The sequence below is a fragment of the Taeniopygia guttata genome, chromosome 2 (genome assembly GCF_048771995.1).
Source record: "Taeniopygia guttata chromosome 2, bTaeGut7.mat, whole genome shotgun sequence".
Classification (NCBI taxonomy): Eukaryota; Metazoa; Chordata; class Aves; order Passeriformes; family Estrildidae; genus Taeniopygia; species Taeniopygia guttata.
Genome location: NC_133026.1, coordinates 140,322,649 through 140,340,823, shown reverse-complemented (window position 1 = coordinate 140,340,823; position 18,175 = coordinate 140,322,649). Strand labels below are relative to the sequence as shown.

General features: G+C 38.8%; 1 protein-coding gene across 9 annotated transcripts in view; it reads left to right on the top strand.

Annotated features, from left to right (window-relative positions):
* Positions 1-18,175, top strand: part of TMEM65 (transmembrane protein 65) — a 55,880-nt gene that overhangs the window by 20,446 nt on the left and 17,259 nt on the right. For 3 of the 9 annotated variants that reach the window (XM_072924992.1, XM_072924990.1, XM_072924991.1), the window contains 5 exons: positions 1,056-1,100; positions 3,136-3,203; positions 3,982-4,036; positions 5,202-5,244; positions 5,886-5,991. In XM_072924992.1, the coding sequence (XP_072781093.1) occupies positions 1,056-1,100; positions 3,136-3,203; positions 3,982-4,036; positions 5,202-5,244; positions 5,886-5,991 (317 nt within the window). Of the gene's footprint in view, positions 1-1,055; positions 1,101-3,135; positions 3,204-3,981; positions 4,037-5,201; positions 5,245-5,885; positions 5,992-7,509; positions 11,024-18,175 lie in introns of those variants that run through there. The other 6 variants (XM_012571958.5, XM_030266664.4, XR_012054266.1 and 3 more) reach the window with 4 other exon arrangements.

The window sequence follows — 18,175 nt, the reverse complement described above, 5'->3', positions numbered from 1 at the left end:
TTCTTCAAAGGTACTTTAAGTTAATGTTTTCATTTCTTCCTTAAAATAGCTTTGAATATAAGAGTGACTTGGATGCAAGAATACTCACTCTGATCTGCAATGCTGAGACATAGGCTCAAATTAATCGCACTCTGTGTTTGCAGCATTGTCTTTCCATGTACTTGTCTTCCCAAGTAAAATTTGAATACTCGAGTGTTGTAGGTTCCACATTTTACCATTCTTAACCATTGTCTGTAGAATATACCTCAGCAGAAGTATGGCAACCACTTGTCATAATATTGGAAAATATTTGGGGAATGATTTTTTTCTGTTTTAAAAAGGAGGTCTTGTCCATTTTTTAATGTAGATACTGAGCATAAGAAAAACCTTAAAAAGTAGCTAGGTTTTTTTCCCTTGCTGCTGTTAAACGAGTAACTTGCTGCTGCAGAAGCCCAGCATCTCTGGTCATAACTGCGTTAGTTTCTTGTAGAGAAAGTACTCTGTCGGGCTCAGGAGTGATGTCCTGGTCCTTGCAAACTCTCATTGATTTGACTGTAGGATACCTTAAACATGTGCCAAATGACCAAACTTAATCTGCTGTTACCAAAATCGGTGGTCTCTATTTTTCTTTTACTCTTATATTGCTATGAAAATACCTTTTGTGAGAATAAAAAAGGTAGAATTTGTTTTGCAGACTCTCTGGAGGAAACAAGGTTCTCTGCTGCATGTTTAGAGGACCTCTAAAAAATAACGTGCAATTATCTGTAGAAGATTTGATTTTTCTAATTTTAGTGTGGTTTTGTAATTTTCCAATTAAGATGGCTGTTGGACTGTTTCTGAAGTATGCTGTTACTTTGCATAATCACTTATACTAGTGTAAGCTTGCAATATTTTAATATCATGTTATCTTTTGTAAAAATAATACAAATCTAGGTGTGAAGTGTTTTTCTTTCCATTTGAAAGCTGTTAAGTAACATAACTGCTTTTTTGCCTGCTAGAAATTCGGTAAAGACTTGATAATGAACCAAATTTGTGATGAAGCAGCTAACTTTCTCATTTCATTTTGACTTCTCTAGAGAAGTTGGAGGTTGCACCACCATCTCCAGGACAACTGAGACATGGTAAAAGAAGAATGTTTTTTGAATGTGGTTCAGTATTTGTGCAGTCTCTCTTTGAATTGGCTTCATCTGTGTTCCACAAGTGCTGGTCTGTCCTCATCCCTGTTGTATGGAGTAAAAGAAAACCAAAGCAAGCACCAACACTCACCCTGCTGCCTTTGTTTCATAACACCTCGGCTGGAGAATGTGCAACACTTAGAGAAAGTAGGACAGAAAGCCCAAACGAGAGCACACAGTTCAAAGCCAGCAGCAAACATTGTTTTTCTAAGCCAGGCAATGTTGGTGCTGCAGTGCCTTGTGGAGGTTTTGTGTTTCAAAAGGACTGAGAAGTGGTATAAAATTGCAGAGAAATTGGAAACAGATTATACATTTATAATACAATATATGATATAATCAAATTCTGATTTAGTTTCCAAATTAGCATGTTTTTGTGGTTTTGTACTCTGCACTGAGCAAATTTATTTAAGCAAACATTTTCCTTTTCTAAATATCTACTTTTTTTTTCTAATTTGTTCCCCCCCTTGTCCCTGGAGTTCTGTTTGCTCCATGAATTCCAAAATAATGTGCATTTCAACAAGAATTTGAGCTCTCAGTTAGCTCCAGTACACACATTTTGAAAATACTGGGCATATCTGTGTGCTTGTTTTGTTATTTATGTTTTGGTGGGTTTATCCTGTGATAAAAAATAATTGGAAAGTTTCATAGGTTTTGTGCTGTAGTCTTTTGCCTATGCAGTTTAGGAAATAGGTGTGTTCTCACAAAGTAGTTTACAGATGACCATTCATGTTCTACTACCTAAGCATGAAAGATCTTGAATGTGGCTTTGGATGTTTTGTGTGGTCATGGATTCATACTGCCTGCAGAAAGGAATCCCAAAAGGTACTGGTACCAGTTTCTTTTCACATGACTGTGAGGTTCATGTACTCTTCTTTTGTCCCTCTTCCTAGGTTTGCATCTCTTTAAGTTTATAAAATGTAAAAATTATGGTCCAACATGAAGTGAAAAAAAACTCCAACCAAATCCAAACGGAATGCTGCATCTTAAATGTTAAAAAAATGAAAAATTTAAACTTTCAGCTGTATTGTTGTCATGTAGAACCTCATGCTGTATTTAGTCTTATGAGGTGAGCACCTTGAAACTCAGCTGGAGACAACACTGTGCAAATTTAATCCCAACCCCATCATAAGATTACAGGCAAAAACCTGAGAAAGAAAATGAAGCAGTACAAAAAGGAATTATACTGTCGTACAGTGCTCATTCTTAGAAATTACTCAGACCAGCATGTTCCAAGTTTCTGCAGCAGAAAATATTTTCAGAAAGGATTTAATGGGTTTTAGAAGTAAAAAAGAAGAAAATGCGTGAAACAAAAGGTGAAGCTTGGTTTCTCAAGCAATGTATTAAGAAGCAGCTACAAGTCTAACTTGCACTGAGGATAGTGCACAAACAAAATCAAGATACAATTCATAATTGAAATTGTGATATAATTAACAGTGTATGACACCCTAGTGAAACCCACCTTAGAATTTGCAGATTTGGCTGAAGGAGTTTTGACAAGAATTGTTTATCTCTAAACAATGCTTTTAAAATATGAAATTTTAGGGATGTGTGAAGAAGATGGAGCTCTTGCACAGAAATAGCAAGGGACTTGCAGGACAGGGCCTTTCTCTGGTGAGACAGTTTGATGATCATCAATGATACTGCCACATCGCCATAAGGTCTGTAAATAATACCAGAGTTCATGTAGTTTTAAGTATTTGTCTTATGCACTAGTAGGCATAAGTGGCTTCCATCTGAAATTGTAAAAGTATTTTCAAAGTATGTTGTTTAGCTGGTTCTTCACAAGCCATTAGTAACATTTCTGTGTAGCAAAGAGTTTTACCACACCTGCCAGCAACAAAAAGGTGACCAGTAGGAAAGGAATTCTGTGTATTTTGGCTTTGTTTCTCTTAAAAGCAATATTAGACATTTCAGTTGTTCCTGTGCACTAGTGAACTCTTTTATAAATATTTATTTTTTCTGTGTTACTTATTTCTTTTAGTGTTCTTCCACAATGCATTACCTTTTGTAGGGTTTGGATTTTTGGATAACGCAATTATGATTGCTGCGGTAAGTTCACTGCTTAATTCCTTGAACAAATCTGTAAGATTCATATTTTTCAAGAGAACAGAATAGAATGGCCTGTGAGGTCTAGTCTAGAAAGTCCCCTGCTTAGGACCTTCTCAGGGTCTCTAGTCTAACCTCCTGCTCAAAGCAGAGCCAGCTGTAAGATGAGACCAAGTTGTTCATGGTTTTGTCCTGAGGAACTTCAGAAACCCAAGGGCAGCCTGTCTGAGCAACCTGTTCCAATGCTCAGCTGTCCTCAGGATGGAAAATTATTTGCTGTATCCAACTGGAACACGTCTTGTTTTAGTTTATGCACATTGTCTCTCATCTTTCCACCATGTACTGATGTTTCATAATGTAGACCATGTGGCTTTGTTTCTTCAGCTGAAAACATACGGAGCTGTGATACTGTGTTTTATTTGTTTGCTCAGTATTTGTAGAAGTTTTTGTTCAGAGCTCTACATTGAGCTAAGAATTGCAGTGGGGAAGATGCTGTGCAGGGATATGCAGGGTTGCAGGTTTGTCTGCCAGCTGCCTGGTACAAGTATGAAATATGTAAAAATGAAATATTGAAAGATTTTCAGAATTAGGCCCTTGCTTTAGGGGGGAATGTATGCCAGGAAGACGAGATCTCTGTGGTCTAATAGGAAAAAAAAAATGTCCATTTATCCTTTCACTTTTAACATAGACAAGCAATTAACAATACTTCTGTCAGTAGTAACAATATAATTTATTTTAACTCCAAATCCCTCAAATAATGAGAAAACTGTTTATTTTTCAGGGAACCCAGATAGAATTGTCAATTGGAGTTGTCTTAGGAATTTCAACTATGGCAGGCAAGTATTAAAATTGCAGCACATTTAGACTGATATGGCACATTCCTATATTTTAGGCTGAAAGTAGTGCACAGGGCTGGAAATGGCTCTTCCTCAGTCTTGCAGCTGCCTTTCCTAATAAAGAAACAATCTCTGGGTGAAGCTAGGACATATTCCATTTGTAGAAATGGAATTTCAGTTAAAATAGCTTTTGAAATGCTTGTTGTTGATTTCAACCTAGTAATTAAAATCCTGGGGCAGTGTATTTACGTTTCTGTAATGTAACTGCTCTAAATTCCCCAGGGCCCGCTGTCAATATATGTAGATATATGTATTAGTACCTTGCTGTGTGCTTGCAGTGCTAAGGGGAGATCAGTGTTGGTGTTATTTTACTGCACTTCTTGGTGGCTCCTCTGCCTTGGTGAGATACCACTGCAGCCACCCTGTTCCTGCACTGGGACAAGACTGATAAGCTCTGCTCGACAGGTTTGGTGCTTCTGCAGTGTCAGGGGTGCTCATGGATCCACCAGCTGCAGGTGCAGCATTGCTCAAAAGCACAAGGAGGGAGAGCTTAACTGAAAATGTTACAGCAGAGTGAGTCAGAGATTTGGAAATTTGCAGGCCTTGGTTCAATGTGAGATAGTCACAGGGAAGCTTATCTTACTGAGGTCTGCTGTGAAATCTTGCATTTTGTGTGTAACTTTGTTCACTTGTGTGCAGTATTTCTTCTTAAATTGACGCAGTTCATGGATATATTGACATGTTAATCAAAGCTGCATACCTGAGTGACAGCTCCTTCCATTTCCAGTGCTCCTGTGCCTCTTCAGGCACTGGGAAGGCCTTTCTTGGTGTCCAGCATTAGCTGCATGGAGCTGACAATCATGTGCAGCTGTTCTTAACTCTGATCTCAAGAGTTATGTTGATTTCTAGGTGTCAGTGTTGTCATTTTGTATTTGTCAAGCTTTCTCCGTGTAAACTGAGAAAAATAGTTGCACCACTTACTAATTCTAGTCTGTTGCTTTTATTAAACTGTAATAAGGTCAGAATAAAAACACTAAAATATAAGGAACTTAGGTCTAGTCTTTATGTAAATTGAGAGTAAGTGAGGGTCACTGGAGGGTGGGAGCTGGTTGTTTTTTTTGTAGCTAAAATAATACCTTTTTCTTTTTCTTCTTCCTCCCTCCAGCTGCAGCTTTAGGAAACCTTGTTTCAGATTTAGCTGGACTGGGGTATGTATGAACTTGTGTTAATAATATTAAGTGCATTCACTGAGATGCAAAGTGGAAAAATACTTTTTTTTTGTAATGTAATATAGCTCTGCCTAATATACCTTCTCAGGTAGTTATCCCCAGATCTGAAGAGATTTCCTTCTCCTCAGCTAAAACATTATCTCTGCAATGTCTTCAGGTCTAGGCATATCTATTTCTGATAAAAACAGATACAGCTTTTTTAGTTTTTCCAAGGAATTCCTGCATAACTTCTGAAAGTAAAGTTGCTTGTTATGCCTTTTTCCCCTGCTTTACCTCTGCTTTGTTTTCTGCAAATTACAAGGCTTGCCAACTAACTGCTCTGTGTGTGACCTTTCCTCCAGTAAACGTTATTTATAAAGCTCCGCAAAATTGCATTAACACCAGTTGCGTTATCCTGCATAAGGTTTTTTGGAAATATTGTATATTAAATCAGCGAGATAATTAAATTACATTGAAAAATGTGGCCTTTAATAGTCTGAACTCTGTCCAATAGTTTTCTCTCAATCACTTTATTGGTATGCTGAAGGGAAAGCTCTGGGTTTTTATGTTCGTATATTTCAAAACCCTCACTAGAAGATACTGTGAGATTCAAAAATGTTCTTGTTTTCTTGTTCTTCCAGTCTTGCAGGTTATGTGGAAGCTTTGGCTTCCCGGCTGGGTCTGTCAATCCCTGACCTGACACCCAAACAAGCTGACATGTGGCAGACCCGTCTCAGTGCACACTTGGTGAGTATCCTGTGGGTAGCACTGCTGGTGTGGAGCTTTTTGTGTTTAAACTAACAGATAAATGCTTTTTGTCACTTTTTTCCTTTATTCCTTAATGACCATCAATTTAGTCCATGTTCCCCAGAGGTTTTAGTCTTGAACCCATGTCAGGGTAGAATCAAGAGATTGGATTTTTTTGAGCTTCAGTGGGTTTTTTGTATGCAGCCAGCCCCAAGTGACCTGGATAGTCTCTGCCATGACTTTGTGTATGCTGTGCAGATACCTGGGTTGAGCCCTGGCTATGGTGATAAGATAATTTACTTGGAAATTATGACCACTTAGTAGTTTGCTGCTATACATTTTGCCAAGTGCTTGCTATTCATATACCTGTGCTGATTTGTACTGATTTCAAATATTCTATAATTAACTTGGATAAGAAATCACCTTTTCTCTGGCCAAACTTTTAGCATTTGAATTAATATTCACTGCCTGTGTTTACAGTTACAGGACACTCACCTTGCAGATGCATTTTCAGGATGATTACTTAACATTTAAATATTTGAAGTGGTCCCACTTCAGTAGTGAGAGCAATGATTCAAGAAATATATTATCAGAAACTGAGTAAAGAAATAGATACTTCACTTTGCCAGAATGAGCCTTCATTGGGAAAAATACTTTAGTGGATTTAGGAGAAAAGAAATAGCACTTACTGAGGAAAAGTTAGGGTAGAAAAAGTCAGGTTTCAGCAGTGATAGATCAAAGCACAGAGCAGTGAAGTGTTGGCATGTTGTCGGGGGTTGCGCCATATTCTAAGAGTCTTCTCAGTAAAAGCTGAGCCTATGGCAAAACCCTGTCATTGGACTCTGTTCATATTCTTTTTCTGTGAAAATACTTCTGTGCACCTTTTTCTGTATGAAAGCATTTTGTCTTTTTTACCTGCTGTCTCAAGTTTTTCAACACTATCTACCTGCTGCTATTGATGTGATTTGGAGGCTGTTTGTCTTATTTTATTTCCTCTCCTCTTGACTTATACATTCAGGTCAACTGAAATGTTTTCCAGTTTTTGTTGGTTTTGCCTTGTGCCTTTCAAAGCCATCATGTTTGCAAGGAGCCACTCATTCCTTTGATGATTTGCAGTACCAGATACAAGCAGATGCATTCATAATTGCACCTAAAATGTGTTTAGGTGTTGTTTGGTAGTTTGTTGTTTTGGGTTTTTTTTTTTTCATTTTCTGTCTTCTTGGCCATTCTGCTAATCCTTCCAAATGTCTATTTCCTCCCTTACCACCTGTGCAGCTCTTCATGAACATTGCCCACCTTCTTCTTCAGAATTGTCTTTTATCATAGCAAACACTGTTTCTAACCTTGTCATATCTGCCTCTCTTTCATAGACTGAGTTTCTAGTCTGCATGCTAAGAAAAATTTGATTCCCAGCTGAAAACTAGAACAAGGGTTGTTTGTCCATGGTTGTGGTGGCACATGGGGAATGAGTAATAACTAATCAGTGAAAAACTTAATTTTTTCCCCCTCTTTCTTTAGGGTAAAGCTATTGGAGTGACCATTGGCTGCATTTTAGGAATGTTTCCTTTGTTGTTCTTTGGCGAGGAGGAAGAAAAACTGGAAGAAAAATAATAATCTTTTTACAAGACATATACAGATGTAAACTACTGTACCTCAATTATTCAATTATGCCGTCAATATTTAGGAATTAACAGACAGTAAAAAATGTATAGACTTGGGAACAAAACCTTCAGCATGTCATTTTATGGAAACACTAATTTATTGTGGCCTTGTTGTGTTCAGTACTTCTTTTTATAAGATATCATCTAACTTTTTATTTAATTGTAAATTTTTGAAGTGTTTTCACTTATGGCAAGATGTTTACCACTTTCCCCTTTGAACTTTAATGGATTATTACTTCCATAATCTACTATGGATGACAGTATCACTCTTGAGCTGCATATTGGTTGCTTAACAGTTGTAATTGCATGACAGAAATATCACTGGTGTTCATCAGGTCCTTCAATGCAGATTATTAAGAAGGTCAGTGATGAGTAATTTGAAGTCCCTCACTTTGCAGGAAGACTGGTTGCCCCTCACCAGCCATCATTTTGCACTGTCTTAGATTAGATATTTCAGTGATCTTTGACAGTATAGTTTCATTTTTATCACAATTCTGACTTAGGTGTCTCTGAATTGTCTTCTGAGATGATCATGTTGATGCTTTGACAAGGTAAGTGTTTCCAGGGTAGGCTCTCTACCAAGTCCATTTTTAAAGTGGTGTTTTAACACCTTCTGTACTTCCATATCCATATCTCTTTTTTCCCTATCTAAACAGTGTTTTGTGAATTGAGTTGAAATATCCTTAAAATTATCTTCCTCTGGCTTGAGTGTGGTATTGAAAAATTCATACCAACTATTTCAAAACCACAAACAACTTTTTTTATTGTTCTGCTTAATATAAGGTGTGAATAGTTGATTGGGTAGATGAGGCCAGGGAACAGTTCAGGGTATGAATGAATGCTGACATTGCAAGTTTGTAATGAGTGGTTCAGTTGAAATTATAAGTGTACCATCAGTCTGGATTAGAGGACCTGATTTGATGATAATACCTTTATGTTTAAGATTCAGCCTTTGCTACTTTTTTTTTCCTGAGACAATTAATTTTAACAAACTAAACAACAAAAATAGGAGAATTGAAGCCTTTTTACTTCTTTTTACTTTTATTTTTGTAGTCTTACTTGGCATATGATAGACCTGACAGTGCAGTATCATGTGACTCTGCTTTTTTATATGGTTATGAATAAAATTATGGCAACTATTGAATATTCATAATATTTCAGGATCTTACTTGCCAGTAGCATAATGCTAAACTGCTAATTGTCCCTTAGAGGAGAAGGTTTCTTACTTGTTTGAATACCATTTGGAAAAGCCACAAAAAAGTGGCACAGCCAAGGCACTTTAAAAGTTTTATTGCTGAAATTGCTAGCACTTCTGAAACCCAGAAAGAAATGTTAAAAAAAAATCAAGTCCCCTGATGATTTTTATTTGCTATAGGAAAAGTCCTTCTGTAATGTTTGTGTTTTACAACGCTCATTGCTTATCTCATTGTTACAAATATGACTTCTCTGTTGATTTCTAGAAACCCTTTAACTGCAATGCTGAAACTGACCTTAATGAAGGTGGCACTTGTATTTGTTTCTTAAAAAGCAGATGTTGAAAGCTTGGAGTGAGTAGTCCTAATAGTATGTGCTGTACTTTGTACATCAATCCATGAAAATCTGGATCAAGCTGTAAAACTGAACAAAAGCTCAGCCAAGCATCAGACACAAATGCAGAGGAGTTTCGGCTTGTGCTTCAAAGGTGGAAGCTTTGTTAAAATAAAATTAAATAAAAAACCAAATAACAATAAACCCCACGACTCTAGGGAAAAAAAAGACATCAGAAAACCCCAACCCACAAAAACAATCCAGAAAGGCAATTATGCACTCTTTCACCAACAGATTGCTGCTGGTGTGCAGTACTTCAGTGCTCAGAGGTTTTTTTACTCATCCACACATTTGTCTTTTAACTTGAACTTGTCTTGAACTTTTAACTTTTCGCACTTTTGTTTCTATACAAAGCTGTATGTATTTTTCACGTTTTTCTTAAACTGAAGTACAAGTCAGAGCAATTTTGTATAGCTTCATTTGTTGCTGTTTTTACAATTACTTCAACACTGTTTCCCATTACTGTACTGGCATCTTGATTGGAATCTTCCAGCAGTGGCCAAATCTCTGTTCTTTGGCATTGTACCATCGGAACACTGTTTTCATCACTCTATTGCAGCTCATGAGAACAATTGGAAGGTTGTGCCAGCTGTCACAGTAGTATTTGTTTCATAATGGCAATAGGAAAGACTGTGTACTGTTGTTAAATAGCTTGTGCATGTAAATTGAGTACCTTTTGTTGCTGTATGTCAAACTATTGTACTGCAACCAGTGCTTTTATCGAGAATCAATGAACTAAAGTATCTTGAAAGAAGTTAATCATGTGTCGTCTTGTTAAACTGTTTAGTTGACCACAAAAATGTGACACATGGTAAGAAATATTGGGTATTTCAGTGCGATACCATGATGAAGAAAGTGACTTCTGGGGTTTCAGTATTTTATAAAGGTGAAGAATAACTTGTAATGTGAGAGGATTAGTAGTGCTGTTGGAGGCTCAGAGAAGGTCTTTGTTGGGGCCAAGCTGCCCCCCTGAGGACAAGGTAGTTTCCTTTGGCTGCAGGATCCACACTTGTGTGGACATGGCACTGCTTTGTATGGAATGGAAGATCTGTGCCTGATCTGTGCCCTGTCTCTCCACTAGGAGAATGGGTTTTTCTGGGGTATACGGATGAAAGTAATTCCTGAAATGCTCTATCACACTTACTAAAAACCTGAGAAGACAGAGTCTCCTTTATTTTCTGGTATCTTCTCCCTTCTTGATAAAAGGAAAAAGAAAACACTGCAGGCTTGTTAAGAGACTTCAGTATTGCTCTATTTTTTTTTTATTCTATCAGTTTGTCCTTTGTTAACAGGAATTTCTTTTGCCCTGAAGGGCTGGTAGACCCAAAATTGCATTTGAAATACTGTCTTCTATTGTAATTTAAATTATAAATGTATTTTTGACTGTATGCTCTCTCTAGGAACAAAGAACATGCATCTGATAATAGGGTTACCCAAATCTTCTTGCCAGTATTTTCTCGTGCATGTACTTTTACATAAATTATTTGAATTCAGACAACATATTTTGTATTGTCTTTAATTAAATTGTTGAACTTTCTGTAAACTTTTGTACTACAGCAAAGCTGTTCTGTGTTTCTTTATTAGACCAGATGCTGGAGGGGAAATATTATTAATATCCTGTGGGTATTCAGCCTCAGTTATACTAAACAGGAATTTATTATATTTAAGTTATAAGTAAGTGGTCCTTTGTCACTGTCATAGGAAATACCACTATGGAGTGGTACTTCTGTCTCTTCATGCTCAGAAGAGAGCAATTTAAATAATTAAAATATTTGCATGGTAAACTGGTGGTGTTTGTGATTAATATTAATCAGAAGTTCACTTGCACTTGAACTTTTGGAATTAACTGCAGTTTTTTGTATGTAAACTAAAACTTTTTGAACTTTCCTGGACATTGGAATTCCTCAATTTTTTTTTTTTTTACTTGTTGGTCAGTCCTTTTTGTAGATGTTTGTGCAAGAAGTGCTGTGAGTAAAACATCTGTAGTGTAAAAATGCTCTCATTTAATTTTGAGAACCTGTACAGGCTGACTATTGTTTTACTCCATTGTGGTTGTTTTGTGTAGTTGAACTTCATTCCTGCTTTTCAGAGAGTCTGTCACACTTCTACCTGACATTTCCTCTTCTTGGTCTGGTGTTTTACATGGTCTAATGACAAGCTGACAGAGCAGCAGTATATAAACTGAAGGCCTTAATAGAGTATGGAGGAATTATCACCCTGCTCTAAGAGTCTTATGCCTCTGGAATTTTTCAACCTAAAATATTAAGAAAATAGCTAGTCTTCATAACACAAACTCAAGGTCCCATTTTAAAGCCTTTATTAGATGTTTGTTAAGGCTATTCCCTTGTCTCAGTGTTCAGGACCCTTGGCATCCAGTGTTGCTTCAAAATAGTGTTGAGGCAGGGCAGGGGCTGTGGGCTGAGGGCTTGGGCAGACTTGAGATTCTGAAGTCAGGCAAGATAAATGCAGAAGAAATTTTTTTATTTTGTGTTGGAAGACAGCTGTGTGTGTTAGCATGCTGATGTAAGTAGATGATGCCAAGGTAAGGCCTTTGGCGGGCAGGAAACAGTTCTGACTTAACAGTCGTCAACTGAGTGGCAGACACTATGTGAGCCAATGGCTTGAAGAACTAAATGCAGCTTCACAGTCATGAGTTACTCCTTCTGTGTATGTGTGCAAAGATTAAGTTGCTGTAAAATACCAAAACTGAGACCTTAAATTAATGCATTTTGCGTCCATTTTGTGTTCTCTGTTCTCTTCTTGATACTGTGCTTATCAGAGTGTCTTGTTTTTGTCTGTTGGTATGAAAAGGACCTTATGGTTTTGCCTGAAGAGCTTAAGCACTTCCAAACGTGAGTATTGATTTATCTGTTAGACAGTAGAGTACCTTGTTATGGAATATGAAGAGTCCTGAGTGGGACCATTCACTGTTTAGAAAACTTGAATCCAAATGGTGAGATTTGCTATATGGGACCTACTGCTGTGATTCTTGTTGAGAAGAGGTTTCCACTGAGCAATACCATGGACTGGTAGAACAATAACAGGGAGTCCCACCTTGTCTTTGCGCAGCCGTGCTGCTTGGGTTTGGCAGGGTGGTCTGTTTGCACTGTGGTGTTTCTTTATAGTTTTGTCAAAATGACTTGTCTGTTACTTCCAGCTAATAACAAGGAAAGTGAGGAGAATGAGATTCTTCTCTGTCATTTTCCCTACATGGGGATGCAAAGAGGTCTTACTAAAAGAGGGGAAAAAAACATGATTTTCATTCACGGTACTTTCAAGCGCTCTGTGCCTTGAGAGCGCTTTTGACATGCTGGAACATTGGAAAATTCCAAAGGGCTGGTGAGGATTCCCTCCTTCAGACTGGCTTCTCTGCTCATCTCAGCTATTGAATCATGGAGGGAACCATCAAAGGAAAAGGGATAAAAAAGGACAGGGGTCCTTGAACAGGAAGAGAAGAATGTTTACAGGTGATTTACTTTTGCAATACAAGTGGCAAGCTACCAAAGACCACACCAAAAGCCAGTTGAATATTAAAAGCAGAACAACCTCTTTTGATGAAGTTTCAGGTAGGCTTTCATGAAGATCTGACTGTTTTCTTTCTCTGCGTGGTTTCTGCTATTGGTTACTTGCCCCTTTTTGGGTAGGAACAGTGGAGGGTATCATTTTCCTTCTACACACTGTGCTCCCTGGGAGCTCCACAATGTTCTAAGGAATGTCAGGACTGGGGAAGACTTCAATCAGAGCCACTGTTTATAGGAAAACATCCCATCCCTATCACAGCCCATGCTGTGATAGGTGGTCTCATCTTCATTTGTATTCCTCATTTGTATTGTAAAGGGAAGCAGACACTAGGATAGTTTCTCTGGGAAAATAAATGTTTTTCTTGGATTGTATTCATTTGTGGCAAGGGTTATTGTGCTGACATGCTGAGGAGCAGTGCAGTCCTTCATATGACTATTAAAAAAAGAAGAAGTTCCTCCTGACCCCCCATTGGAAACCTTAGTATCTTATAGGATAGTCCTCTCCTAATCTCTGCATACAGCCTGGCTGTATGATTTGGCAGATTATAAAGTCCTAGGAAAGCCAAAAGGCAGTTGCATGTCATTTTTCTGTAGGTCACCAAGATGACATGTGAGGGATTTGGGTACTTGTAAACTCAGTCACATGTGGATATCCTTCAGGCTTCAAGGCTCAGTTTTCATATGTTGGGGGAATTCTTGAGATGGGATTTCCCCACTTAAATGTAGGTTTTCCATGTTGAAACTGGGCTACTCCATCTGTATTACATATCTCATGACCCCTTTGTGTATGGCAGAACCAGTCCTGCAGAGTTTATTTTGCCTGATACAGGTGTTGCAGTTCAGAGTGGGGTTTCTCACATGCTGCAGGCAGGAGGGTACTGGCTTACAGCCTCTGCACCAAAAATAGTCCTGATGTTAATTCCTTCAGTCTTCTAATATTCTTTAAGCCATGGTGAATATTTGGAGTGTAATGGAGTTTCAGCCCTGCCTTTTGCCCAGACTTTGCACAGGTTTTGATTGACCTGCCCTGTGCCATGTTGTTTTGGTCAATGAAATATGAATTTTCCAAGATAGCTTGTTCCATGAAATGGAAGAGTTTATTTCCCCATGAAATAACTGGTTCATTGGATGGAAACTGCTGACTATTGTAAAGCAAGTCAACCTCGTGAGTGGAGCAGCTTGGTAGCAAACAAGGGTGACAGGGAAACAAATTACTTCCTTAAAACTTTCCAGCAGGGAAAAGCTGCTCCTTTCTTGGTGGTTGTTCTCTCTTGACACTCTGTGACAGCAGCAAATTATAATGGTTTTTTGTTTTGGTTTTCATTTCAGCAGCTGTGACAAGTGATGCCAATGTTCTGTGTTGCACAGCAGTGGGGATCTCTGTTGTAGATTACTTTGCATGAAAAAGGCAGTCTGCTAAATTAAACAGATAATCCGACAAAAAGGAACTTAAAGCATACATGAGGCAATGCCCACACTTTGTGCGTGCAAAACCAGAGACCAGAGGGCAAGGACAGCAATTCCAGAGGCCAGAAAGCTTCTGCTGCCAGAAGCACTTGTTTAAGAAAGAAACAGTCTGCTGCAGGACAAGTCATAGGTGTCTTCTAACATACCAGGGGTGTCCTCTGATTAACTCTCAGTATGCACTGTGGTTTTTGCAGATTTTATCTCACATACTCATCTAATCTTATTCTGGGTAAAGTTTGCAGGTAGTGTCCTTTAGTTGGTGATGTGGTGATTTCTTTTGTATCCTCCATGTTGTAAGAAAGTGCAGAAGGGAGTGGTAGTGCCACAGATGGTTAGAATAAAAGGTGAGAGGGTTTCTGCATTTCCTAAATATACTTTTTTCTTTGCATGGATGCTCTGGAGGTATGTGAAAGAAAAAATTAAGCATCCATAGCTGTTGCTATCCATAAATGACTGTTCTGCTTGCACCTGGCAGCACTGTATCAGATGTTGCAGGCATGGTGATGCTGTAGCTTTTTTACAAGCTGTGGTCTACAGCTTTGATATATTTTGCTTTCAATTGTGTGGACGTTTCTTCATAACCTTCATTTTTAACTGTTCTCAGTTTGCTGCTTTGAATTAGTACTTCTCAGTGTTTCATACTGAGTAATTCCTCCCCATGGTAAGTGTATATGCCTATTGAAAAATATTCATCTATTGAAAATATGTCCATTCTTTTAACTACACTTAGTCACTGTTGGAACACAACCACTCTTTTCTGTATATCCCATTAATCCCCTGTAGCACTGTTATTTCTGCAAGTAAATAACCTCAATTTTTTTAGTGCTTTAAAAGACAGCATTAAGTACTTCAGAGACTGTCACAAGATAGCTATAACAAATAGGAAAATCTGAGTTACTTTCCCTTCTTCCTGATACTCTTGTCTGTGCAGTCAAAACTGTCAGCCTTTATGACTGCACAGAGAAATGTCCTTCATTTTCATGTGCCTTTGGCTTTCCAACCCTGATGCCTCCAAACACTCACTGGTTGTTCCCAATTTCTGCCGTGCAATTAGATTTTATTTTCTATTTAAAATGTTTGAATTTCTCCCAACCTCTTTGAATCCTTCTGACAGCATCCTGCCACTGGCAGAGTGCAAGCAGTAATTAAGGGGAAAGTGTATTTAGTTACATATTAACATTAATATTTTGCTTCCTGTCTTCTAAATGCCAGTTATGTCAATCTGTGCTTATTCTCAGCATTACTTACCACCCGTGCAAAACCAGTTTTTTGCTGGTTTTCTCCACAATCTGTGTCTCTCTCTTTTTTTTTTCTCCCCATAATTTTGAAGAATTATTAAATGTTCAACCCACAGGAGCAGCTTCTGGTTTTGCTGATCTTAGTGGATCAATTTATAGAAACTGGCAGTTTTGTCACTTAATAATACTGCTGGAGGAATCTACAGTATGTCAGCTTGTCATTCAGTTTGCAGGGTAGTATTTCTCTCACTTAACTGTGGCTGTCTAGAATTTGCACATTCCTCTGAGCCATGCAGAGAGTCAGAGAGGCACCTCTGGAAGATGTTGCATCCCCCTGTTTCCAGAGAGGAATCGCTGACTAACTCTTAAGTTATGCCCCAAACTTTAGACTTGTGGGTAAGCTGGGGTAAATCCAGTGTTAGCACTTTATGGCTTTTGAGCTGTGTGCAGTTTCTGGCTCCTCAGGACCAGGTCCTGTGCTCAGACAGTGGGGCTGAGTTTGAAGATTTGCTGGCCAGTCTGAATCCTGTGAGAAGATGAGCCAGCAAAGTCTCTTGCACATCTGAATCACAGGGGTGACCCAACCCATTGAAATGGGCATTTGCAGATGTGATGGATACCTCCTGGGGCTGTCCCACATTAATTTCCCTGACTCCTGGGACTCTTGGCTGTGTGACAGTTTTGATACATGGCTTGTAGGGTCTAGAAGATGAGTGACTTTTGCAATCACTGTAAGTGTAGAGAAGAATAATAGTGGTGGATGAGAATTCATTTTAACATGACTGTACTCCAGACTTGGAGTAAACCCAAGGCTACAATAAAGTCTTTCTCCTTCAGGACTAAACACTACTAAATTAAAAATAAAGATGGTGGTTTTGGTTGTGGTGTGGGATTGTCAGAGTGGCATTTTTATTGGCAGAAAATAAAAGGGCTGCTGTCCTTCACTGGATAAAGAGGGAGACTGTTACGTTCTTGGCCTGAAAGAAATAATAGTGCCTCATCCCTACTGGAGACTTGCCTTAATGTCTTATGTGACTTTTGGAAAAGCAGCTCAGATTCTTTGCTAAACTGCATTCACAGCCTCTAAGTCTCTATTCAGCTCTGGAAACTTGGCAGTGCAGATTCTGGCAGTGGTATACCAGGTCTTCTAGACAGTTTGAAGCAGATTTGACAGGGCTGTATCCAGAACACAATAGTAAATGGAAAAGACTTCTGTGAAATTCAATGAACAGACAGCAGGGCCTCTGACCAGTGGCTGCTGGTCTGATTCTCCACAAATTTGTGAGATGCACAAATCTCTGTGGGCTGTTTGTTTGTATAAGGTGCATGATGAGTGTCGGGAAATCGGGGAAGCTCCTTTTCCAAGAGCTCCAGTTAAATGTGAGCTTCTGTCACAGGATGAGCACCTGTTGTGTACATAAGACTGGGGGTAAATTTGTGCTGTGCTGAGGCCACTCCAGTTTCCTTCTTGTGATGAGCCTTTAACTAAAGCTTAGTTGGGCCTGTAATGTCCAGGTACAGAGGAATCTAGGTACAGAGCTGTAGGTGCTGTAGGTGTATTATTTGTCAATTTACTTGGGCTTTTAATACCAAAGTACATATGTAACCACTAAGGATCCAGCTGGAATCACTCAGGTGTGGAAAGTTGCAGTTCAATGTCTCCCTGCAGACTGTTCTGGGTAAAAGGTTCATAGTATCTGAGGTACAGCACCAACAGCGAGAAAGGTGTGAATGTCCTTTCAGTCTAGAACATGAGGACTTACTGTGGGCACAGGATTATTTTGACCAAGTGATAATAAAGGTTTTTCTTTAGAATGCAGAAAAAAATGGGTTTTTTTGGTCACAACTGTGGCGGATTTTGTCATGACACTGAGAGAGGTTTTCCATCCCTGTTGCCTCAGTGTGTCCTCTGCCTGAGACACTCACTCATCCTGTCATAGTTTCAGCCTCCCTTGCTGACCTGCTATTTGGCCTCTAGTCATGTGGGTGAAGAAATCTGCTGAAGAAACTCATTCATTGAGGAGCTGCTGGCAGATAACATCAGTGACAGCAAAGGATTCCAGCCAAGTCTGGCACCAGGAGATTGGGTTTGTACCAGCAACAGGGAGATGTTAATGCATTTAAAAGACAATTTGGCGCTGGACACAAAACCCAACTGTCATAGCAGCACAGTGCTAAGTCCAGCTGCTCATACTGAATGCTTGGTTCTGTGGAAGAGAGGCCTAAAAGATTGATAAAAGCTCACAACTGTGAAAAAAAGCAACGTGGATTCAGTGAGGAAGGAGAGATAGGAGGAAAAGAGGAAAAGTAGCAATGAAGTCATGGTAGTTAAAATGGGATGTAAGCTTATTTGAGCAGAGATGTGATATAGATGTGAGGGATGCCTGCTGCTCTGGAGCTTTACTTAGGGTGCACAGAGTGGATGGGTCAGATAGGGAGGTGTGAGAGAAAACAGTGTTTGGGTGTTAAAAACTGTGCTGACAGGGGGAGGGGGAAGTGATGAGTCAGTAGGACAGAGTACAGATAAGTGAAAGAGGGATGAGAATTCACTTCTAAGAAATTGTTAGAAATAAGGAAAAAATGCTTCAAAATGTTATCAAATTAACCAACATATTAGAACCTCATGGGGATGTGTGGACTGTTAAGGATATTAAGGCAGGCAGCAGGAATACACCTTGCCAGTATTCTTTGGGGTCAGATAGTGGGTGCT